The following is a 25951-nucleotide window of genomic DNA, read 5'->3' on the forward strand; positions in this document are numbered from 1 at the left end:
GAAGAGCTGCACTGCCTGCTCCACATTCAGCAGTCTCCTCATTGTTTTGACTCATTAAACAAAAAAACGACTCCACTACACACTAAACATACTACACCAAACACTACATAGCACACTAACTATACACTCCAAGCACACTAAATGTCACAAATCTCTCAATTCTTAATATCACTGGCTGTCTCTAAACTGACCGTCGTTGCCTGCCGTCGTCCCTCCCACAACTTCCCGTTCCTCAACAAACAAACTTGCTGCTTGGACACTTTTGTGACAAAAGCCCGTTTGTACCATTTCTTCCTGCACCAGACACAAAGCAAACGTGACGGCAATGTTCACGAAAAAGTGTGGCGGACACTATTTACAGTAAATCCGGATTAGGCTGATGTTTGGTCCTGTCATATTGCTTTGTGGGGTGAAGTGAGACCTCTCTTCTCTTTTATTCGATGAGTGATGGATCTGTTTAGTTGTCAGACTGTGAACACTATCTGTCCATCATACTTCTGCTTTTCCATTCACACACATTCCCCCACTCCGCCCTGTAACTTACACACTCACACAGATGGTGAGGTGGATTATTTCCGCATGTTTCCTGCCTTGAAAAAGCAGTGTGAATGGGGCTAATGATTAACTCACGTATCTGCAATATTTATCAATTGTACATCAAATATACAATCAGATTAAATACCTCCAATTCTCACTTGGTGTTCAGGGCTCTTATTATGCAACAACTATGTCAAGAACCAGGCCTGCAGGTGAAACTAGTATAATCATGTTTAAAAGTTTAATCATGTTTTGATAGTAACTGTGGCTGGAGGCGTAATATTTTCAGGTTGTCCATCTGTCCCATTCTTTTCAACAATTCATATAATAAGTATGACAAATATTATATAAATTTAATAGGATAAAAAGGTGAATTGCAGACATTTTATATCCAAAAGGTCAACGGTCAATTATACTGTGACATCATAGTTTTCTGCCCGATTCGAGCCACAGATTAAAAACAGCAACTTGACTGTTATGCAGAGGCATACAACAGTGATGTGATAATTCTGTTTTTTTACTTGACCTCTATTAGTGAGAGCCTCATTTTTGATTTTGCTGGCCACTGCTAATATTTGAGACACTGTCACTTTACTAATATAAGCTTTGATTTTACATTGTGTCGTTGAAAACTTTTCCGGTTACTGCAGTAACTGCATCAGTGTGAGAGTTTCTCACTGCCTCTTCCAGGTAGTCAGACGTCTCATCCTCAGCTCCATTGTGCAGAGTGAGAGCAGCTACCTAGACTCTCTCAAAAGAATCTTGCAGGTGAGATGGAACTTATTTACATAAACACATTATAATAACCCCTTACCCTAAGTTACAATTCAATTCATTTTTTAGCTTTGTAGAAATAATACGGTAGAAAGTATGCACATATTGAACCACCCTGCTGATAAAGAGATAGAATGCTATGTATGCCATGTAATCTTGGCCATCTATGGCATGACAAGCAGACCTTTCTTTTTCTCTCAGGAGTACCAGAGGCCTTTGCTAGAGCCACAGAACTTGATCCTAAACCATAAGAAGGTGTGTCAGATCTTTTACCGTCTGCAGGAGATCTATCAGTGCCATTCAATGTTCCAGATTGCCCTGGCATCCCGCGTGGCTGAGTGGGATCACAGTGAGAAGATAGGAGACCTGTTTGTCGCCTCGGTCAGTCACACAGTCATTTCTTTCTTTTCTTCCCTCTGATGGGTGTCCAGCAGATCACACCATACCTGCCATTTGTAACACAGCTTTTACATTAAACGGACATTACATTAAACAGCAGTTTTCACAGGCTGAGTGGATGTAAACATGAAAAATAAATTAACTGATCTTTTAAATCTGTGGCACCCCCTTTAATATGCACAGCCCTAATAAAAGTAATTTTGTAATACAAAAGGAGCTACTGTGTATCGTTGAATTGATGGCAAAGGTTGACAACTTGACTGCTTGAAAGACGGTTCTTGCATAAAACTGGACTGTCTTTCCAGTAGAAAGACACAAAATTGGTTGTACATGACCAGAGAAAACAGAGATGAGAGCTGTGGTATTCCCTTCTGTGTAAAAGGTAGAAAACCTACAACAACCAGAATGCATAGTGGCACATCATATCAATAAACGCTCTGCTGTGGGCGGTGCTTGGTTTTGGCTCAGAGTCCGTCTTGAAACATGGAACAGTAGGTTGGTCATCTTGTAACAACCAATATGGTATTACAGCTGAACAGTCACTAAAAACTGTTTCTGAAATCATTTTAGGCAGAAATATTTTGTGTAGTGACAGAATCATGGTTCATATTTGATCAGCATTGTCTTGTTTTACAGTCTGATTAGAGCCTCCGTGTACACAGTCAAGGACATTTGGACATTTGTTATCTTGCATCTCCACCAGAATCTTTTGCAAATCTTCCAAAAAGAACACAGGCAGAGAGTTTCTACAGAGGTTGTTTAAATTGGTGTCCAGAGAACGGAAATGTCTTTCTCCCTGGTGTCTGTTATAATATCACAGTGTCCTGATGTCACACTCCTTCCTCCACAGTTTTCAAAGTCCATGGTACTGAATGCATATAGCGACTACATCAACAACTTCACCAACACCATGGCTCTGATCAAGAAGGCCTGCATGTCTAAACCTGCTTTCTTGGACTTTCTCAAGGTGCTCAGAATTTGTTGTTTAAAACCCTTTCACACATGCAGCCCAGCCTTGGCTCTCTTCTGAGTATTTCACTTGTCTGTCTGTTGGAACTGAAACACATCTATTTCTATCCAATGCTTTTGTCTTGACAAATCCACCAGCCACATTACAGACTGCAATGTAACATTCACTGAACTTGATCCATTAAAAAAAAAAAAAAAGCTGATATTATCAATAACGATGATACTGATGATGATAATAATTATTATTATTATAATAAGTTGAGTTTAAATTAATTGCAATAAAAAGTCCTGGTTAGACGACAAAGATTCGTTGTAGTTTTCAGAAGACAAGGACGTTAACAAAGAAGCAAACTAGGCTGAGGCCTTCACAAAGCAGGTGCGAGTTTCCTGACACAATCTCGTCCCAGAAGAATATAGCAATTTAATATTTATCATCCCTGTATTGAAATGTAGAAATGGCATTGTTGAAGCTATAACAGAGCAGGGCTAAAGCGGTAAGGAAATGAAATGCCTAAACTTATGCTGTTGTCCTCAGACTGGGAGACAGAGAAGTACATGGGTTAGGTGCCTTAGTGATTTTAGTAAAAAAAAAAAAAAACAGACATAAATCTTTATGCATTTCCATGTGACTTTTAGAAGAAGCAGGCTTCCAGTCCAGACAGAATCACGCTGTATGGCCTAATGGTGAAACCTATCCAACGCTTCCCTCAGTTTATTCTGCTTCTGCAGGTGAGTAACACTGATCACACATGAGTAATCTGTTGTTTCATCATCATCGTGTACACACATAATGATGTAAATGAAATGGAGAAGAAAATATGACCTCCAGTCATTGTCATTATTCTTCAAATGTGCTACAACCTGGTGGGCATGATTATGAAAGAATGTCTTCTGGACCTGACAGCTGCCATCTGGACCTGAAGGATCTGGTGAATCAGTACTACATTTGGTTAAAAATTAACTTTCTTGTTTTTACCCCTATAATGGCTGAATTTCCACTCATTCAGGATCTTCATTAAATGAGCCAATCATTAAAAAGCTATTAATAATTGAGATTCAGTTGAAACAGCTGATTGCTCATCATTGTATCTGTTCACTGAATTAGATCTCTGGTTATGAAGCTCATCAGCATTTTCAAACAGGAAGTGTGAACCTTTTAGTAAAGAGCAGTATGTGGTTTGTGGTCAAGTGAAACAACTGGTTTCGTTTCAAGGCCCGAAAGTCTGAGTTGGAGTCTCTGACAAGAGGAAGTAAAAGGCAGTCAGACCCACTGCTGCAGTGCATTGTGGGTCTGGGGTGGTTTAAAATGGTTTAAATCTTGGATTTCCACGTAAAAATACAAAGAAATAGATTTTTTTAAATTTTAGGTCATATATTGTTAAACAGTCGCACACTGTTACCATTGATGTGATCTACAATTGTTCAAAGGTATTTTCATTTCAGCTGGCCATCAACCTGTTATTCTTCCACAGCACAGTGGAGATTATCATTCCAACAGCAGTGTTTAGTTGTCTTGTGGTGGGCTGTTACACATCCACTGAGCTTAGATGATGATGAAGCAGTTATTGGGTGGTTTAAAGTTTAGAGTGAGACAGAGTTATTGAGTTTGAGATTGGATTTAGATATGATTGAATTGAAGGGGATTGTTGAGCCTGAGCAGAGGTATGCACTCTACTGAGTGCCATTCTAGTTGTAAATTTTGTTAGATTTTGTATTCAATTACTTTGGTTTTTACTTGCATCACTCCTGATGTTGTAATCCTGGTTCAACCATGTAAATCACTTCAGACTAATATCATCTATTTATTATGACAGCAATATTTATTATCTTTAATTATGTTCATTGATATAACTCCTTCAGTTGTGTTGGTATCCCCCTGTAAGAGATGTGAAAGTATCCGTTGAACTCTCTGTACATTATGATGTCACGCTCAGGTGAGGTAGCATTTGATGTTGTGTTGTTATTCGTGTTTTGTATCAGGACATGTTGAAGAACACTCCCAAGTCCCACACTGACCGGCTGCCTCTGCAGCTTGCTCTCACTGAGCTGGAGACCCTGGCAAAGAAACTCAATGAACAGAAGCGCCTGGCTGATCAGGAGGCTGAGATCCAGCAGATAGCACACAGTATGGGCAACCGCAACCTCAATAAGGTGACACAGAATGTATTATGATCCTTGTGCACAAGCTATTTATGAAACCAACAGATTTGTGTTGATAAAGGTGCTTAGTCATCCAGGTCATGGTAGATCTAGAATCAATAGATTAGTTTTTTATGGAAAGAGTAGTGTAGTGGTTTTTTGACTCAAAGATCATAAGACCATCCTTACTATTATCCATTTCCTCTCTGTGTTAGAAGAACATTTACTGTATATAATATCCAGAAATAAAACAGTTGATCTTCTGGGGAGCAGGAATCCATCCATTCAGTTTCATGACAATGTCCCTTGACCTTAAACTTACACAGATTTCTTGTGTGCATGAAACTATTTTGCCTGATGATTGTGACAGAGGGAAAGGGAGGGGAGGGTCTTCATCTTCAGGATCTGCTTCTGGTAACCGTGCTGATATGGATCTGACCAGTAGACACTGAGATAGACTTAGACTTAATACAGCATTTTATTTGTAGATCATGAATGATCAGTATTACAGCTCTGAACAGGCTTTACAGGAGCTGATTTATTGGAGTTGAGAGTGTTTTAATGAGTGAACTGCTTTGTGATTCCAGCTGTTGAACTCGGAGCAGAGGCAGCTGAGTCAGTGTGAACTGCTCATGGAAATTGTTTATGGTGATAAAGGTCAAGTTCTCAAGTCAAAAGAGCGAAAGGTCTTCCTCCTCAACGACACCCTGATCTGTGCCAACGTCAACCTGAAGTAAGTCCATTTGTTTTAGCTGCATAATTTTTCCTGTTATTACCACCATTACAGTTTGGCTGTAAAATCTGATATTAGAGAGGATGGTTTAAGATCATTTCTGAATTTGGGGTCTTAGTTGTCACTGAAAGGAACAGAATTTTGTCTCATCAAGTGTCTTTAATGGAGGTAGGTCTAATATACACTATATTACCAAAAGTATTCGCTCACCCATTCAAATGATCAGAATCAGGTGTTCTAATCACTTGGCCTGGCCCCAGGTGTATAAATTCAAGCACTCAGGCATGCAGACTGTGAAACAAGACATTTGTGAAAGAATGGGCCGCTCTCAGGAGCTCAGTGAATTCCAGCGTGGAACTGTCATAGGATGCCACTTGTGCAACAAATCCAGTCGTGAAATTTCCTCGCTCCTAAATATTCCACAGTCAACTGTCAGCTCTATTATAACAAAATGGAAGCGTTTGGGAACAACAGCAACTCAGCCACGATGTTGTAGGCCACGTAAAGTGACGGAGAGGGGTCAGCGGATGCTGAAGCGCATAGTGCAAAGAGGTCGCCGACTTTCTGCACAGTCAATTGCTAGAGAGCTACAAACTTCATGTGACCTTCAGATTAGCCCAAGTACAGTACGCAGAGAGCTTCATGGAATGGGTTTCCATGGCCGAGCAGCTGCAGCCAAGCCACACATCACCAAGTGCAATGCAAGGCGTCGGATGCAATGGTGTAAAGCACGCCGTCACTGGCCTCTAGAGCAGTGGAGACGCGTTCTCTGGAGTGATGAATCACGCTTTTCCATCTGGCAATCTGATGGACGAGTCTGGGTTTGGAGGTTGCCAGGAGAACGGTACATTTCAGATTGCATTGTGCCAACTGTGAAATTTGGTGGAGGAGGAATTATGGTATGGGGTTGTTTTTCAGGAGCTGGGCTTGGCCCCTTAGTTCCAGTGAAAGGAACATTGAATGCTTCAGGATACCAAAACATTTTGGACAATTCCATGCTCCCAACCTTGTGGGAACAGTTTGGAGCGGGCCCCTTCCTCTTCCAACATGACTGTGCACCAGTGCACAAAGCAAGGTCCATAAAGACGTGGATGACAGAGTCTGGTGTGGATGAACTTGACTGGCCTGCACAGAGTCCTGACCTGAACCCGATAGAACACCTTTGGGATGAATTAGAGCGGAGACTGAGAGCCAGGCCTTCTCGACCAACATCAGTGTGTGACCTCACCAATGCGCTTTTGGAAGAATGGTCAAAAATTCCTATAAACACTCTCCTCAACCTTGTGGACAGTCTTCCCAGAAGAGTTGAAGCTGTAATAGCTGCAAAAGGTGGACCGACATCATATTGAATTCTATGAGTTAGGAATGGGATGGCACTTCAGTTCATAGAATGAGTAAAGGCAGGTGAGCGAATACTTTTGGTAATATAGTGTATGTATAGCCTTACCAGACTGGAAGCAGGGGAACAAGCTTTGCTCTGCAATTAAAGAGATAAATATAGAAATAGAAATATATAGTGGGCATCAAAAGTTTACATATCTGCCTGTATCTTAAATATCAGCCGACCAGATGTGTTGGATCAGAAAAGTAAATACAGTAACTTCAACTACCAAAAGTTGTGTGAATCAAGTGTTCTTTGTAGCATGGCCTTACCTTCGTCTGAGTGATTCTGATTGGTCACAGCTGGTGACTTTTCTGGACCCATTTTAATATGGCTTGTTTGATACACCCGTTAGAATCAGCCAGAAACACTGCAACGGGAAAGTCTAAAGAGCTCCAATATTTTACATCAACATGAGCTGAAAGGCTGCCATGTTTAAAAAAAAACAAAAAAAAAACCCCTTGATCTAGACGCAGCAGCTGGACAGAAGTTTGCTGCTGATCACATGGACAAAGTAAAAACCCTCTGGAGGAAAACTTTGTGGTCACATGAAACTAAAACTGAGATGTCTGACTACAATGAGCAGCAATATGTTTGGAGGAGAGAAGGTGAGGCCTTTAACCCCAAGAACACCATACCTACTGCCAATCATGGTGCTGGTAGTGACACGCTGTGTGGCTGTTTTACTGCCAGTGGATTTGCTGCTCTAAAGAAAGTAAATGGAATAGTGAAGAAAGAGGATTACCTCCAAATTCATCAGGAAAACCTCAAATCATCAGCAGAAGATTGGTTCCTCTGTGCAGCTGGGTGCGAGAAAGGAACAATGAACCCAAACACACATCAGAAGTAACTCATCAATAACAACTCAGCCAGAGGACGACCAGAAGCTTGTGGATTGCTATCAAAAGCACCTAATTAAGGTGAAAATGGCCAAGAGACATTTAACCAAATATTAAAATTATGTTACTTTATGTATGTATATTTTTTGTCCAACAGATTTGGTCACATTTTCAGAAGATCTATATAACCAAATTTCATGAATATTTTTGGGACAGAGTGGTGTATGTTCCACTCATTCATAACAGAAAAATGAGAGCTGTTGAAATCATTGGAACTGAAGACTGCCATACACATGTTCTTTATGAGTCGATGAAAACTTTTGACCACGACTGTAAATACATGAATAATAAATACATGAAATCAATAAAAGACCGTTAGAGGACGGTCACATCAGTGAAGATTAAAACAGATAAAACTATTAAGAGCAGTATAATAGAGATAATAAATAGATTACAAATAAAGAAATAAAAGCAGTAAAGGAGGGTAAGAAAAAAAGTCAAAGAAAGAGGTTGTTTTTGCTCATAAAGACTGGTCTGTAAAAGTGAGTTTTAAGAAGTGATTGAATAAAAGTTACTGATTCCACAGGCCTTAGGCTAGGTCATTCCAAAGTCAGGGGGACCTGATGGCAAAAGGATAGTCACCTTTAGTTTTGATCTCTGACTTTGGAACAACCAGAGGGGCCCCACCTGAGGATCTAAGGCTGTGAATAGGTTCATATGTAACTTGTTATGTAACTTGGGGCTAAACCCAGACAAGCTATAAAAGTAATAAGCTAAATCTTTACATTTATGCTTTAGCCGAGGAAGTTCTTTGGGAGCCTAAGCTTATATCATTTTGGACATCGCAAAACAAGGGCCTGTCATCCTCGGAAATCTCACTGTGGTAAAGATTCAAAAAAATCAAGAAAATAAATGAGCCTTGTTCTGATAGAGTTACCAGGTTTAAGCTCTGTTGTAAAGCCAAACCCAGTTTACCCAGTACCCAGATAATGTCATGGGAAGTGGTGGTCTGTGGGGACAGGATGCTTTTCTCATTGATTTCCACTGATGAGCTGGATTTTTACACAATTGCACAAAGTAACTGCCATGTTGTAAGCATTAATATGTTTGTCCACCAGGGGTCCCCCTGACATCAGCAGCCTGGTTCCTCTTGGTCCCAAGTACACAGTGAAATGGTGTGCGCCTCTGCTGCAGACCCAGGTGGTGGAGGTGGGCCAAGACAGTCTGCAGAGTGTCGTCACAGCCAGGCACCACAGCTCCACCCCCAATACCACAAGTACATCTATAACTCAACACCTTGCCCTTCAACACACAGTCAGTGCATTTACATGACACTCATAAAACCGAATTACTGTGTTAATGCGACTACGATCGGACTTTTAAGATGCATGTATACACCTTAGTCTGACTGAAATCAGACCGGATCGGTTTTCTCATAGTCGGATTAATACACCTAGATTATTAGATTGATAGTGGCATTATTCCTGCATATACACACTGCATCAGATTGGATCAGATTTTTATGTTCTGCACAGGCTCGAGAGTTTTTAACCGGGGCCATGAGCCGGAAGTAGGACACACAATGGAATGCAATGCACGCACATGATTAGCTACAGACATGCACTGAGAGGTGGAAATGGCAAAGTGATAGGGCTAACACATAGCACAGTGCCGTCATGAATTAGGTATTCTGTACCTTGCTCAAGAACACATGGGTTCGTGCCCAGGAATCACCGGCACCTCCCCATCAACTATTCCTGGTTTGAACCAGACACCCTCAACCCCCAATTCACAAGCTCTCGCCACAGACTGAGCTGCTGTCATCACAATAGCAACAAATCTGCATTTTTTGTCTATCTCAACTGATCACTTCTTGACTAGAAGTATCCAAACTAATACTTACTTTTACTTGTAATTGATCACAGAATAATTAATTTAATTCTCATATGATTGAATTTATTCAATCATATGAGAATTAAAGAGATTTAAAGAGAATTAAAGAGATTTGTGACCCTATCTTGTTGACTTTACAAGAAAATTGTGTGGAAACCTGTTGACGTGGAGACATGTCTAGTTGTAGTAACCCAGAATCATAATCAGATTTAGTAGACATAACAAGTTAACATTAATCGACTTCACTCAAAATCACCAGTGCAAATAAATAATGTCTATACAATTCTATTGCTGACTCACAGCAGTCCTTCCACTTTGTACATAAAAGCTAAAACTGAATCATGTAGAACTACTTTATGCCAGCATTGGGTTTTTGAAAATACATAAATAAATAATCTGTCAGCAGATCTCCACCAGTGTCCAACAGTGTGATTTGGTCAAGAGGGAATTCAATACTAATTTTTATTATGGTTAATAATATCTTCACTATTGTAAAAACAAAGAGCCAGGACTTTGATTCAGATGAGTTTAAGACAACCAGAAAGTTTCCATCATATATGTTCTCTTCAAGCTATAGAAGAGAAAGTTCCTCAGGAGATCTTTAACTCTAAAACAATGCATGCTGGGAAGTCTGCTGCTATGGCTTGAATCAGGCCATTTCCCTTCCTTACATAAACGTAACACACAAGTAATCTGTGCTTAACATGATCATTGTACTGTACATATTTCATCTGATTAGTGTAAATTTATTATCTCTCTCTATCTCTCTTATTAATTTAAAAAAATCTTTGATTTAGCTTTAAGCTTTAAGCTTTAAGGAGCAATCAAAAGTTGAATTAACACTAAATCTGGGTTTCAATGTGTTGATGTAGATGTACAACTCCCTGTATTTCAGGTAAAATGTTCCTGGGTCCTCCCAGACTGTACCAGGAGCTGGAGGAGCTGCAGCATGACCTAGCTGTGGTGAAGGAGGTATCACTGCTGGTCGGCACGCTCAATGGAACCTACCAGGTAGCAACTCTTATTCTTCTTTGTGTAGAAACCCACCAAAATGGTTGATGCAAGATTGCTTTTGTATCAGGATTGGGCAATATGTTAACATTTTCCAACTGGCCACCGTCAGCCCATCAATCAGCAATGGCCGATATTTCCACATAGGTGCGTGAAAGACAGCTTAAATATGAACTAGTAGGTTTATGTAACAGTTTGATTTAGTCACCATTGTTCATACACTGACAGATTCACTGAGTGTTTAATCTTGTCAGCTTCATAATTTTTTTCTCTCACCAGACTGGGGTTGACTTGAGGTCTGGGCTTTGACTCTGTGTGTCTTTCGCTGTGTGTTGTGAGTCATTGTATTAATCTTCTCCCAAGTTATAACTCTCTTGCAGGCTGAATCAGGTTGTCCTCCTTCACAATACTCATAGGTGTCTTGGTGGCCTCTCTCGCTAGTCTCTGTCTTGCATGGCCACTCAGTTTGGCCTGCTCTAGGCAGATTTACACATGTGCCATATTCCTTCCATTTCTTAATGATGGATTTAACTGAACTCGGGAGATGTCTAGTGCCTTGGAAATGTTATGTATCCATCCCCTGATTTATATTTCAATAACCTTTTCACTGAGTTTCTTGGAGTGTTCTTTTGTCTTTATGGTGAATGTGTAGCCAGGCATATGGATTAACCAGTGACTGGACCTTCAGATGCAGGTGTCTGTATACTACAATTGAAACACCTTCACTGCACTCAGGTGATCTCCATTTCACTAGTTGTGGGATAATAAGCATCAATTGGCTGTACATTTGTTGAATTAGGTCAGTCACTTTAAAGGTGTGGAATATTTATGCAATCACCTATTTTACACGGTTTTTTTTGATTGTCAAAAAAGACAAATTATACTGAGCATGATACCATTTACAAAAGCAATAAAAGGTTGAACAGATATTGCCCAAATGCAAAGTTCAAAGACACTGTATATTGTCTACAAAGAAGAAACTTCTACTTGTATCTAAAACAGCGATTCAGGAACTATTTCAAGGTAGCCAGTTGATTAAAGGCAGTGCATCTAGATTTTAAAGTTATGAGACGATCTCACCCACCCAAACTTGATTGTCTCAGGATTTTGGAGGGGAATAGCTATTGAGACATGGGAGGAAATTGTTTGGTCCTGGTATAAGACATCAAGGGAAATCCAAACAAGGTTAATTACATTTAACGTTATCAATAGGAGCTATTGGACTCCCTGTAAGATGGCACGATTGAAAATACAGGACTTGGATATGTGATGGAGATGTGCTAGGAGCGGGGTGGCTTTAGCTCAATGGGTAGAGCTGGTGGACTAGTGATCCGAGGGTCACTGGTTTGAATCCTGGATCCCCTGGCTTTTTCTCATCTGACTGATGATAAAGCAAAGGAGAGTCTAACCCATCGATCCTTCCTTCCCTTCTGTGTTAGAATCTGAACTCCACAGTGTCTCAGGACTGGTGTCTGGCTCTGCAGAGGCTTATCCGTCTGAAGGAGGAGGAGATCCAGAGCGCTGACAAGTGTCGTCTACGTCTGTCTGTACCAGGCAGACCTGATAAGTGAGTGTCAGGGGTCAGAGCAGGGGCATGCAGAGAGGTTCAACTGCACCAGCATTCGCCAGACAGAGGTGTGTGAATATTCCTGTGCTTTAATTTCCTTTATACTTTTTTTCACTTAGGTCTGGTCATCCAGTGAGCATCATGGTGGTCTTCAACACCCCCAGCCCTCTCAGTAAAATCTCCTGGGTGAACCAGTTGCACCTGGCAAAAATAGCTCAGAGTAAGTTAAACACATTCAACCCAACAGATCTTCACAGTTGTGTTCAGATGATGTCCAACAGCGTCGGGTTTGTCACTGATGTAAAAAAAGATTGAGACATAAAATAATCTGCTCTTTGGTAGTATAAACATGATGAAATAATAAAGGTAACATGAAAAATATGTAGACTGCCATTAAATGCCATCCTTTGGCCACCAATTTGCTTCCAATGGGAGGCTGCACCCCTTTTCCAAATTCCAGTCAAATGGGAAACAAGTTCCCTCCTCTAGCAGTATACTGGAGCGGCACCAATGTATATGTTTGCAAACCAGTATCACTTCACAACTTTGTTAAATTGTCTTGAAAAGTTTTTGAAAAAGTAGAAACATTAATGAACATGCTTCTGTTTTTAATTCTGTGTGTGTGTGTGTGTGTGTGTGTGTGTGTGTGTGTGGTTTGTCTTCTCAGGACAGGAGAACATTTTGGGGTGGGAATCTGCTGAGGAAGATGGGAAGAAAAAAGGTCCATTCAGTTGTCCACTGTTAACCTGCAGAATTCCTGTCTTCTCCTTGAAAACACCCACACTGAAGGTAAGAGCTGCCTCTGTTTATTGATTTACATAAAACATATAGAAGCTGCGGAACTTTTATTCATGTGTTTGATTTATGCATCTGTGGTTTCAATTACTTAAGGTGACTAATAACAGTCTTCGGTTAGGTTTACAGGTCACCAAGCAGCCACACATTCTGGTCTACATTGTGAAGAACTAATATTTACATCAGACTGGTGCTAAAGGCAAAATAAGTTGCAACATGTCAACATGAAAATGATTTTTTGGAAAACAAATTGTGACGAAGTGTTTGTAGTCTTTGTGGTTTAGAAGTTACTGGACAAGAATCTTTTTGGCTAGTCTCTGTGATTTATGTAGTGATTTAAATTTGGAATTTCTGTGACTGCTGCACGGTGCAACATTCAGGAGATATAGTATGTCTCCCTCTCTGTCTGTGCCAACAGTATGTCCTTAACTTTTTGTATGGCAGACCAGAGTGAATTAAGTTCAATTGACAAGAAAAGGCAAGAAAATAAGTTGTGGATAACATCCATATTCTACCTCTCTGTATGTTATATGCCTCTTACTGTACATATCTTGTCTGCTGTAATTGAGTTTGGTTTTATTGTATATCATGGCCTAGATTTGTTTTATTATTGTCACATTGTTGTTTGTTTTATAGCATTGTCTTGTAAGGTGTCCTCAAGTGCTTTTAAAGGCACTTATAAATAATATGTAATATGTAATGTTATTATTGTTGTGGTTTTATGCTACATTAATAGGAAATTTGGGTTCAATTTGGCTATCAATAAAAATTAGCTATCTGGTATGATTATTAATTATAATAAATAATACAATTTTATTTAGATTAGATCATATCAGGAACTCCACCCTTGAAGAAGGGAAAAGATGGCCAATTCAATAATTTAATCTCATAAAAAGGATTAAGTCATCTACAACATGGCCAACGAGAGTTTGACCTATAGGTCCAATATGGTGGATCACCACTTGTTTCTTTGATAGAGAAGAAACAAAGAAATAGTGGTGGCACTCACACCATGTGCTCACTGATATGACATGTAGGTTTGATGTGGCTAAAAGTGTGTGTGTGTGTGTGTGTGTGTGTGTGTGTGTGTGTGTGTGTGTGTGTGTGTGTGTGTGTGTGTGTGTGTGTGTGTGTGTGTGTGTGTGTGTCAAGTGATGCCAGGTTAAAGAAGATAGTTAGTTGCATGCAAAGACCCTCACTTTGTGTGAAGAATTATTCAACTATCATTGAATTAGCAATCAATGTTTTAGTGTCTGCCATCTGGGCCCAGTTCAAATTTAATAGTCTATGCAGAAATGGGTGCTGGTGGTTCCTCAGCTGATGCCAAGCTGGGGAACCTGGGGCTTGTGGCTCCAGGGTGGAACAGTTGCATCCTGCTGTGCAGTGTTCAATGTTGTTGTGGGGAGAAGTTCTGTGGGCTCTCATCAGCTGTGCAGAAAAACCTATAGAAGTGACTGGAGTTTTGACTACCTGGTCTCAGGGCAGTGTTTTGACCCAGGTGTAAAGACTGAAGAATTCTTGGGAGCTGAGTTCAGTTCAGAGTCCACTTTGAAACCAACAATATTTTTGTATATTTTTTTGTATTTTTGGCTGTTCAGGGGTCCTACAGTAAATGAAACATGTCCCTTGTGTCTGTTTAGCTGGAGGCGGCTCTTCACAGTCCTTCTCAGTACAGCCTGCTTGGCTTCTGCACCATCAGTACATCGTTACCACAAGGATACCTCTGGGTGAGTAGAGTTAGCTATACTTGTTGTGGACCTCCTCTATATTTAATGTTCTTGCCCCCTTCTTGTTGGTTGTGTACTGAGATAAAATTAATCACCTTTTTGTTCCTGTGGCGTTCAGGTTGCTGGTAGAGGGTGCAGCTCCAACCATGGCCAAGTAGAGATCTTCTCCCTTAACCGAGCCACTCCTCGCCTTGTCAAGACTGTGCCACTGAGGGCCCCAGTCCTCTGTCTGGAGTATGTGAAGGAACCTTGTCCCAATGAAGAGGAAAATAAAGCTGAGAAGGCTCAGACTGCTGCAGAGATAGGAAACATCATCTGTGTGGGCCTGCAAGATGGAAAGTCAGTCATTTCTACTTTGCTTTTTGCCCCCATCTCTAGACACTAATCAAGTCAGGCCTTATTTAGTCAACTTTTGAGGGGTATTTGGCTTACCACTGTAATGTCTCTCATTGTCTGCCCAGTATCCATGTGTACAGCAGCGTGGACACAGATGTTCAGTGCCTGCTGATGTTGGTGAACACTGACAGCTCTCCAGTCCTCTGCCTCAAACACTTGCTGGGTTTCCTCTTTGCTGGACTGGCCAATGGCAAAGTAGCTGTGTACCACAGAAGAACTGGAGGTAAGTTCTCACTGAAGAGCTTCAGAGTTAACACTGTGGTGAACATTCACAGTATTATACTGCAGTAAGACTAGGTGCTAAAGCATGGACCGTTCCTCCTCTCAGAGAAACTGTGGGACGTGGACTCATGCAGGCTGGTGTCTCTGGGCTCTCAGCCGGTCTGTACTCTGCTGGCACTTGAAGAGGTTGTATGGGCCAGCTGTGCCAACCAAGTCACAGTCATCCAAGGATCCAGCCTCAACACAGAGGTAAGCCATTTCATCAGCAACAGGTGAACAGTTCTGTTGGACAATCAAAAAAGTTTGTGTGATGTTTGTTAGTACATATTCCCTGTGGAAGTTTAAAATCAATATCTATATTTAAGTGTTTATTTAAGTGTCATTTAAAAGGTGTACCACATTGGTCACTATACATAATGAAAAGACTAAAATACTATAGCTGTATTATTCTGATGGTCTTGTGGTCTAAAGCCCCGCTCTGTAACAATAATGATGCCTGGAGGTGGACATGTAAATTTACTGTGCTACCTCTGCAATTTCCAAACTCTAATTGCAAATATCCATCGTCAAATACCATTGATGAGGAAAGGGGATTAGATCAATAAACTGATCAGGAGGCCAGGATCCATAATTGGCGTGATCCCTGGTTCACCTAATGTGGTCTTGGAACAAAGAATGGGTAGGAAGCTTAACAGAATCATGCAAAATGTGGATCATCCAGTGTGCAAGTAGCTATGTCACTCTTTTAGTGACAGGCTCGTTAGGCCAAGATGCTTAACTGAGAGATTTAGGAAGTCTTTTGTAATGGCTGAAGCGAATTTTTTTTTAATGTTGTCACTGTTAATTGATGTAATGGTGACATGATGTCAATTATTGTCCTACTTGTTGTTTGTCCTAAATGTGTAGTGACACTCCAACAAGCTTTGGGGATGATCAGAGTTTTCATATCATATTGTATCGTATTGGATGAAAAGATTTAAAATTCCACCTACTTCACAGACACACACTTTATAATGACACTTATTAACCTCAAGTTGATGCTGTAATAACTATGATACTTGATAGTTGATCCACCGTACTGTGACTATCTCTCTGCCTCTCTCTGGGCTGCAGAGTTTCCAGGCCCACACTGATCCAGGCAACAGTGTTAGCCACATGGTTCATTCAGGTGCAGGGGTATGGATGGCCTTCACCTGGGGCTCCTCCATTCATCTGTTTCACACAGAGACCATGGAACCACTGCAGGAAGTCAAAATCTCAACCCGCACCACCCATATGACACCAGGTGAGGCTTTTCTTGGCAAATGAAAATCAGTCACCTGACTAGTGCAGCTGAGAGTTGGTCAAACACCAAGTTTGACACAATACTGCTTTTCTAGAAGTTCTTTATTGCTTGCATGCAAGAGTCACACATCATCAGTGCATAGATGATAACTAAAGGAGGCAGTCCCTCCTCATCTTTGATAATAGTAGAAAAACAATACACACAGTTGGAGCAGTCACAAGGTTATATCTGGACTCACTTGAAATAACAAGTTAATGATTTCATTCCTTTGACAGCCCTTATATATAATAAATATAAAGGTTTATGGTTATGTTAACAGTTGGATGTCTTTTTTGTTTTGCAGGTCAGGTTAGTGTGTCCAGCTTGCTAATCTGCCAGGGCCTGCTATGGGTGGGAACGAGCCAAGGCATCATCCTCACTTTCCCTGTACCCACTCTGGAGGGAATCCCCAAGATCACAGGTCAGTACTGAGTACAATATTTCTCCTGTTCATCCCCGGGCAGGCATGTTCTCTGTGACTGAGGCATGGATGTAATTACACACAGCAGGTGTTCATTATTCCTGGTGGTTCATATAACATCCCTGCAGCATGATATGTCTGTGTTGACTCAGTCACGGGGAATTGAACCCAGCAGCTTCCAGTTAAGTCAGAAACTGAATTTATTTGGCCAGTTGTATATTTTACAGCATGTTTGAGACACTGAAGAAAGTAATTTAACGTTTGACACTCAAAAAGTGACATGGTTTGTTTTTTATGGAAGGACCTGAAGTGTTTTTTCAGCAGGGTCCATGTATCTCCTCTGTTTGATGTCTTATCATATGAACATTTGCCTTTTGTGGTTGGACCATCATCTATCACAGATGGCTGACTGCTACTGGGACCTGCAGCATCGTAAAACTGTGATTTTTAAAGGCCCCCAAGGCAGGGAGTGTGTGGAGAAAAAATGAAAATCAGTTTTCTGCTCAGTGTGTTTCATGTCTTTTCTGTTTATTCTATTATTAATCCTGCCCAAGACACTTGTAACATTGGTTGCAGCAGTGTTTCTTTACTGTGGACCACTGTTAGTATGTTTCATACAATGATAATAGGGCTGTCACCATTTCAGATTTTCCAAATGACCAAACAAATTCTGAATAATAATATTATCATGATTAAAAATTTGAAAGAAAAAATGCTATCATGCTATATTTGCGTTTTCTCCTTAAAGTGGAACTCTCACCAAAAACCAACCAAGGCTTTATTTGCAACTGAAAAGAAGGTTTTTAGACAACTCATGTTAGTAGCTGCAATCTTAAAAGTGCCTCTTTCATCGTAATTATGCTTTTACAGGAAGGTTTGACTCATATTCAATCGCAAATAAAACCTCCATTGCTTTTTGGTGAGAGTTTTACTTTAAAGGGATAACCTGTACTTTATATGACCCCGCTTCAAAAAACTTGAACTGTCCCTTTAAAGCCATCTGCACATCAGGAGCAACTTTGGGGTTCAGTATCTTGCACAAGGATACTTCGACATGTAGCTCAGTTCTGCCCAGGGGAGCAAGGATTCTAACCAGTCCGCCAGCTCTACCCACTGAGCTACAGCCGCCCCAGTTTAAACAACTCTTGACCTTTATTGACATGATTAAATGTAACTGACCAAAAATAAAACCAAATACAAATCAGTGTAGTTACTTAACAATAAATTCTGTTCATTCTGGTTGTTGTAGCAGGGTTTTAATACTAAGCACTGTTGTACTCTCAGGTAGGGCTGTGATGTCTCTGAACGCTCACTGTGGTCCCGTGGACTTCCTGATGGCCATCTCTAGCACCGTGGTGTCCGATTTGCTTCGCCGGAACTCTGTCCTCAATGGCAGTGAGGAAGGTAACGTGGGACGAGATGAGGGAGGGCAGAGGCTGGAGCAGAGCAGCTACCCCCAGGACTCACGAGCTCCTCCACCAACGGAGGAGAAGCCCAAGCGTCTCCTTCTGCAGTATCGCCTCCACTCAACTTGCCAGCTGCCCGGGAAGGTGCTGACAGCCCAGCCCGAAAAGGGGAGTCCAAGGGCCCCCCACGACTCCCTGGAGCACAGCCCAGAACACAGCTCCATCTATGAAGTGAATGAGGACCCTGATGTGTGGGTGAGGGGGTGGCCTAGGGAGCGGGTGAAGGAGCTGGAGACCAGGCGCAGCAAAGTCACCTCAACAGCCATCTTCTCCGGTGGCAGAGGATACCGCAGGATAGCACAGTTAGCCTCAGTCGATCCCTGCTCAGACTCCACTGAAAACACACTGCTGGTGTGGCAGCTGCCTTTGACTCTCAGCCAATGAGAGGCAATCATGTCACCTGACTGGCTGATCATTTTTCTCTGTGACTGCTGCTCCAGACACATTTGTGGACTCCACCAAACAGGTCACCTAGACCCGATGTCTCATCTGAAAGCAAAAGGACCAAGTTCACTGAGTGTGTGTGTCTGTGTGTATGTGTGTGTGTGTGTTTGTGTGTGTGTGTGTATGTATATTTGCACATTTATAAAGTTGTATACCAGGGCTCCTGCTGAAAAGTTAACAGTGTTACACAACGAGCATGGGGACCAGGCATCCAGAGGTGTGTCGTTGGATAACAAATTATGATGAAAGTAACTAAAATTAGCATTTTTAAAGGTTGCTTCCAGAAACTGACTTCTGAGCGAGAGTGCCCCCGACCCCTCCACTGTTACAGGGACAGTAACATCAGATACCTTAAGTGTGTGGGGGAGTTTAAGTCTGTACATTTGAAGCAGTTACTTTTGTCAAAATAGAATCATAGGGTCTTACCTGGTGATGCTAGTAGTTTTGACTTTGCCCCAGTTTGTCTGGCCCACAAATAGATTTTGATGTTTTAAGATGGCCCCTTCAGTTATTAACTTAGACACTCCTGACTTACATAATTAGAATCTACACTTTTGCTTCAATGAATAATAGATTTGGTGTGAGACTAACAAAATCATTTATGGTTTACATAAACAAACTATTGAATGTCCAGAAAATAACCCAACTAAAACCCAGTGGCTCATAGGTTTTATTTAAACATCTATGTGAGCTCATTTTTTTAATAGAAATTTGACATTTGGCAAAGCGATGTCTGCTACTGCTGCTGTGGTTTTTTTTTTATTTCCAAACATAACAGAGACTCAGACGAAAAAGATTTGGTCGAACATGTCATCTAAGTTGTGATTTAAGGTAGAAATCAGTATATCAGTCACCTTACAGTCACCTTTGTGCTCTGTCATAAATAAAACAGACCAAAAGGACCAAACCAGACTTAGACTGGACTCACAAATGTGTTGCACATCCTCCTCTCTAAAGCTTTGGTTTATCTGTTGTAGAGATGAGGAATAACCAGACAGTGGCATCACTGGTATGAAGAGAATGATAGTTGTAATCAGAAAGTAGACATATTGAATACTGTGTGTGTGTACAAATAACAAATATGTTTGCAGAATGAAATGCATTAATTTTGCTATCAAATGTTGTTGTTTGCATTTTAAAATTGAGCATCTGTGAATATCAACACTTTTCAAGAAGATTTCAGTGTCTTGGTGTTTCTTGTCAGTACGTGTGTGCTATAACAGTCGTGTGTGTGTGTGTGTGTGTGTGTGTGTGTGTGTGTGTGTGTGTGTGTGTGTGTGTGTGTGTGTGTGTGTGTGTGTGTGTGAACTCAGAGCGATAAGAGAAATAGACAATGCAGTAATTAATTAACTTATATGTCATGTGACATATAAGTTAATTCCATACCACTGGATAATGGTAAGGAATCTTTAACTTTGTAGGATTATTAACCCTGTTTTCATTGGCATGTGACTGGGGAGACTCCTTGCCAGCCCAGTGTCTGGGTAGTATGCTGTCAGTGTTGACTTGGTCTCTATGTTCTGGTTGATCGGATCAGTATCTGCAGGGATTTTGGGCTGAGTTGGCGCCAGGGAGTGGTGGTGCAATGGGGGGCTGTGCTTGGTCTGAGATGGTGTTTGGGAGATTGATGTGTGTCCACTGGTCCATGGGTACTGGGGTCCAAGGTTTCCCAGTGGAGCATGGCAGTCTGGTGGTGTGACAGGTGTTGTTTACTATGTTGTTGGTGGTTTTGATGTTGGGCCTCATCACTTCATATTAGTGTATATGTATGCATATAAAGAATGTATGTACTATGAGTATGTGTGCATGTATGTCTATGTTTTTTGATTTCTACAAAGGGAAATCTGAACAAGGAACCCAAAGTTAGCATCTGAATCTCTGACTAACGGGATGGATTTTGCCTTTTGTAATACTTGCCTATTGTACAGCCAGTGAGTCACTTTTGCTGGACAATTTTTAACAAATTCTGTTATGTAAAAAGTGATAGGGTCATAATCAGTCATTTAAAAAAACGGTGAGGACATGTCCCACCGTAAGTCACATCTTTGTGGACACCAGTGATTTTGCCATTTTACAAATTGGAGGGCACAATGTTGGCCTTGACATTAAGATTATCATTCCAGCAGAGCAGAAAGGATTCAAACAGATGTAACTCAGGAAATTCACAAAACATGGTCATGATGGTCCTATCCGTAAGAAAGGCAGAGTTGTTACAGGCCATTTTTATGTTGGGATTAAAATTCACTTTATTGTCAATCAAGGCACATGTGCTTGGTTTCCACTGCCTGCCCCATAATAGTAGTGATCTGAGGAGCAGGGGGTTTACACCTGAAATCCATGAACATGTCCTTAGTCTTTGTCACATTTAGTCGGAGAAAAGCCCTGTCAGACCATTACAAACATGATCATCTTCAGCGGCATGTAGGATACTGACAATAGCAGAATAATTTGCAGATTCAAAGATGTGTCTGTTCTCCTAATGGCTGCAATCATCAGTGTTAAGAATGTAGAGGAGAATTGACAGGGCTGGTAGATAAACTCAAACAAGGAGACCACCTTTACTGAGCTGTCAGTTAAAGACAATCAAGGATCAAGTCCACGTCCAGTTAAAATGTGTTCGCAAACACTGCCGTGAACCTTGCATTCACTTACATTAGAGGAATCAAACACAGTGTGCACTCACCTACATTAAGGCAGTGTTTTCCAGCACTCTTTTCCACCAAGATGTATGGTTGCATTGTATTCAAACAGATGACAAATCCAGCACTTATTCTGCCGTCAGTTTCTGATGACGACTGAAGCTGATCGCAGCTGGACCAACTGTCAGTTGGCTTTAACAGCTTTAGAGACGTCAGACAAATGAATGCCAAAAATTCCATTATCTGTTATTCTTAAAATTATAATATTGAACTAAAACTTGTCGAGAGATTTAATAACCAATAAAGTTAAACTGATGTGCCACATGGAATGGAATGTGCCACACATAATTGCCACATATATAGTTTCTTATAGTGCAGGTAATGTGATGTTCTCCTTTTTAGTGACATGTATTATTTTACCCACTAGCAGCTCCTTTGATATTAATCACAGTGTTTAGTTTTATGACCTGGACCGCCCAATCCACAGATTATCTGCTCTGTCCAGGGATATATGCCTACCTGTGTTACGCACATCATCACCGCGAAAAGAACAAACGTGTGTCTGCAGTTTAAAGTGTAATCACTTCAGACATTTATGTAATTAAAGTTATAGTGAATATAGTTCAGCTCTACACTTGGAAATGAGACTGTGATGATCTTGATTCATGGATGGGTTAAATATGTCGTTTCTCATGCAGTTAGTACTCTGCCTTATTTCAGCTGCTGTCTATGTCCTACATTATAACCAATCCTCTCCTTTATATATATTTTGATATATTTAAACAGTTTTGCTGGATGAACACTTTATTTTATGAAAGGCTGATCTCTGGAGAAACTCCAGCAGCTGGAACTGCATCTGCTTTGCTGTCTGGTTTTGTGGTTTGTTCACATTCACCTCCTATGTCATTCTCACAGTTTATCTTTCTTTGGACATGTCAGGATGTGATGCTCCCGCTGATATCCAGATAATTCATTTTCATACAAACAAAGCTTCTGTTATACAAACAAAGCTTCCGTTATACAAACTGCAACTGTGATTTGCTGTCTGTCCCCTTAACAGCTGCACATGAAGAACAAGCTGCAGTCTTTATTTTATACTGTGTACTGTGTATTTATACTGCATACTCTGTATTCTTACTATGTACTGCGTATTTATACTGTGTACTGTGTGTTTATACTGTATATTATGTATTCATACTGTGTACTGTGCATTCTTATCAAGTACTGTGTATTTATACTGTGTACTGTATATTTTGTATTGATAATGTCTATTTATACTGGGGGCTTTAATTTTGAAATTCCCCATCATTAAAATTGGTTAATGGAAACAAGTAGTTCATTCCAATATCAATCTGAATAGAAAGGTCAATATTGGAAATATTTGACTGCTATTATACAAGTGACTGTCAACCTGAATACAAATATTAGTACAAATATCAGACTATTAAGAGGGCAGTCATTTTGAATTACCACATCAGAACTTCCTGATATTACCTGAGTGACACTCTGAGGTGGAATACTATCATGTTGAAGTGAAATATGTCTGTGGAAACAGGTAGTGTCCTTTTAATGTAAAGCTGAATTCATATGGAAACGCTGAAATTGTTTTATTTATAAGAAGGCTTTAATTTGGAAATTCCACATCGGTACTTCCTGCTACTCTCCAAGTGACACTCTGAGGTGGAGTTTCACACATTATTCACACAGTTGAAATGTCATGGCCTCCATCTTCTAGGGCGTCATTGTAATCAGAATTAGGATGGTAAAATGTAAATATTCAACAAATTAATTCCCAAAATGCTCAATTATTTCATTAACTAATTGGGTAAGTGCCGCCGTATCTCTGAGTCCAGACCCCCCTTGTGGCCTCCCCGACAGGGAGTCCCCATCAATAATAAAATGACAGATTTCTTGCGATTATTTTTGCACTGAAGGGAAAGGCAGAAATAAAGTGTCTCAGCAGTTTACTACCCTATTAAAAATGTTGAAATTGTAAATACTGTTTTAAGGCCTTGTCTTGTGTCTTTTTCCCAGATTGTATGTAAGGATAGAGGCTGTTGTTTGTCTGCAAGCCGGAGCTGCTTGGCTCTGTGTCACAAACCAGTGTATAATTCACATAACAAGCTGGTGCTCCAATTCCAAAGATTCAAAGACACGTGATGGTACACATCAAAAGCAAGATCATTCAGAGGATAAATAATACCTTTGTAAGTTTTGAATCCTTGAAAAATATTCATAGATATCTCAGGGTCTCTTCCCCCTTTAGCTTTAATGACAGCATGCACTCAAGATGGCATGGACTCCACAACCTGCTGACTCACCTTATCCCAGCATGATTTGGCAATTTTCCACAAAGTTTTCCACAGAGTTCCTGACAGTGAGGACTCCTTGGTCTTTGAGGTGTGCTCTTTTGGATGGATGGACGGACGGACGGACGGACGGACGGACGGACAGATAGACAGACAGACAGACAGACAGACAGACAGATAGCCTGTTACATACACCCTTCTGTTGCTGATGTATCACTGTGATTTATCAGTAAATTTACTTTTTTTCCACTGGGAAATTTTGGCATTTCTTAGCCCACCTCTTGTTTCCTGGGAAATGGTTTAAAAACTGCTCCTCGCCCTAGACACTACAAGACAGCCTTCTTCTGACAGGGCTGACTGGATGCATATATCTTTTAGTACAACCCCCCCGGCCCACACACACACACACACACACACACATTAGACTCCCCTCTATTATGAGCTATGATATTGAACAGCGTCTCAAAGAATGTATTCTCGCTGTCCGGTGGTGCATACACATTCATCAATGTTACCGTTTGTCCTTACATTTTCCCACATACCTCCTGTTAGATCGCGATTTTTATGAAGGGTTGGATCCCTAAACCTACATAAGTTTGCTTAAAAAGTTGGAATTTAAATGGGGATTTCTTAAGCTGGACTTGCCTAGCTTCTCACTGCCTGAGTCCGAACATCTACCCTGCTTCCTCTGGTTTGGCACCTGACATGACACCCTTGAGTCAGATATGGCCACCAGCCACGCTCGTTATGGTAGCTCTCCTCTAAATGATCTGTGCACTTGGTATGGTGCTAGGTTGGATTTTAGGGGCTTTTGGTAAACCCTGTTGGGACTGTTTGAATTTGGTTGACTAGACTAACCTTTAGGAACCTTCATGATATTTTGTACACTTAATTCCTAACTTTTACTTCCCTAAAGAGACATAAAATCAGTGTCCACAACTTTAACTTCAACTGTATTATGTTCATTTTATTGCATAGACTTTTTATTGCAAGAGCAAAGCATATAGCTCAATACTTATTTCAATTACCATCAATCATTATCAAAAATAATTTCTAAAATCTAAACACTGGAAATAATGAATCAATTCAAAAGAGCTGAGGTCGGTTAAATTACTTGAATGTAGATGAGACAAAGAGGGTTTGGTTGTTCCATGGCTCGCCATTCCCTTCCTGCTGAAAGCCCAAGATCTTGAGGTAAATCACAACCCTGCCCAGGGTCTCGTATAGTTCCTCAAAGTTGAAACTTCCTGCCAGCCGAGTGAATAAAAGTATCCCAATGTCCAAATTGTAATCCACAGCTTGTTGGTAAAATATGGTCAATCCTTCGTGCTCTTATTTCCTTGGTTTGTTGCTGCTGAAGATTTCTTGTAATTGTGGCACCCATGGGATGGCCACAATTTAATAATAGTACATGTATTATTTTTTGTGTACACATTTATTTATTATTTTCTGAAGACACACATTCACTACTAATTTTTCTAAATTTTATTTATTTAGCACATAGAAATGAGAGAGGAGAATATGTGTTTTTGGTCAGGTGGAACCTTGTTGTTTTCATCGTTGCTGTGGGGTACCTGTGGGGGAGCACCTGAGGGAGGGGCGTTTCCGCTGTCTCCCCAAAAGCGATCTGGAGAGAGAGCGAGACACATCCTGATCATTCTTCTCTTCTTTACCTGCTTTGTACAGGTCAGTAAATGGTGAATGTGTCTTAGAAATGTATTTTATGAGGTCGGGAAGTGTTTATGATTGTGTTTAGTAAGAGTTTATGTTGTTATGAGAACTTTAAATGTGTAAAAAAAAAAAAAAAAAAAAGTCAGTAAAAGTAAATTGATTCTGACGGAGTTTGCGCGCAGCGGCGCCATTTTGGGTGTGTTGCTGGCATCATTTAAGTCAATTAACAGCGTCAATGTATCTGTAAAAGGCTACGTTCAGACTTAGATAATTTCTGGTTAATTAAAATGCACTT

The 25951-nt window shown here is 40.6% G+C and overlaps 1 protein-coding gene across 3 annotated transcripts in view; it reads left to right on the top strand.

Annotated features, from left to right (window-relative positions):
* The window catches only part of LOC119023522 (rho guanine nucleotide exchange factor 10-like protein), a 41572-nt gene extending 21358 nt beyond the window's left edge, over positions 1-20214 (top strand). For 2 of the 3 annotated variants that reach the window (XM_037105533.1, XM_037105534.1), the window contains 18 exons: positions 1228-1305; positions 1513-1692; positions 2561-2677; positions 3316-3408; positions 4660-4830; positions 5406-5551; positions 8890-9047; positions 10560-10675; positions 12115-12242; positions 12362-12462; positions 12910-13031; positions 14678-14764; positions 14883-15103; positions 15226-15383; positions 15489-15631; positions 16496-16667; positions 17011-17127; positions 18412-18977. In XM_037105533.1, coding sequence (XP_036961428.1) covers positions 1228-1305; positions 1513-1692; positions 2561-2677; positions 3316-3408; positions 4660-4830; positions 5406-5551; positions 8890-9047; positions 10560-10675; positions 12115-12242; positions 12362-12462; positions 12910-13031; positions 14678-14764; positions 14883-15103; positions 15226-15383; positions 15489-15631; positions 16496-16667; positions 17011-17127; positions 18412-18977 — 2874 coding nt within the window. Of the gene's footprint in view, positions 1-1227; positions 1306-1512; positions 1693-2560; positions 2678-3315; positions 3409-4659; positions 4831-5405; positions 5552-8889; positions 9048-10559; positions 10676-12114; positions 12243-12361; positions 12463-12909; positions 13032-14677; positions 14765-14882; positions 15104-15225; positions 15384-15488; positions 15632-16495; positions 16668-17010; positions 17128-18411 lie in introns of all 3 variants that reach the window. The other variant, XM_037105532.1, reaches the window with a different exon arrangement.
* The last annotated feature ends 5737 nt before the right edge of the window (positions 20215-25951 follow it).

Source organism: Acanthopagrus latus, chromosome 7, assembly GCF_904848185.1.
Source record: "Acanthopagrus latus isolate v.2019 chromosome 7, fAcaLat1.1, whole genome shotgun sequence".
NCBI classification, from domain to species: domain Eukaryota; kingdom Metazoa; phylum Chordata; class Actinopteri; order Spariformes; family Sparidae; genus Acanthopagrus; species Acanthopagrus latus.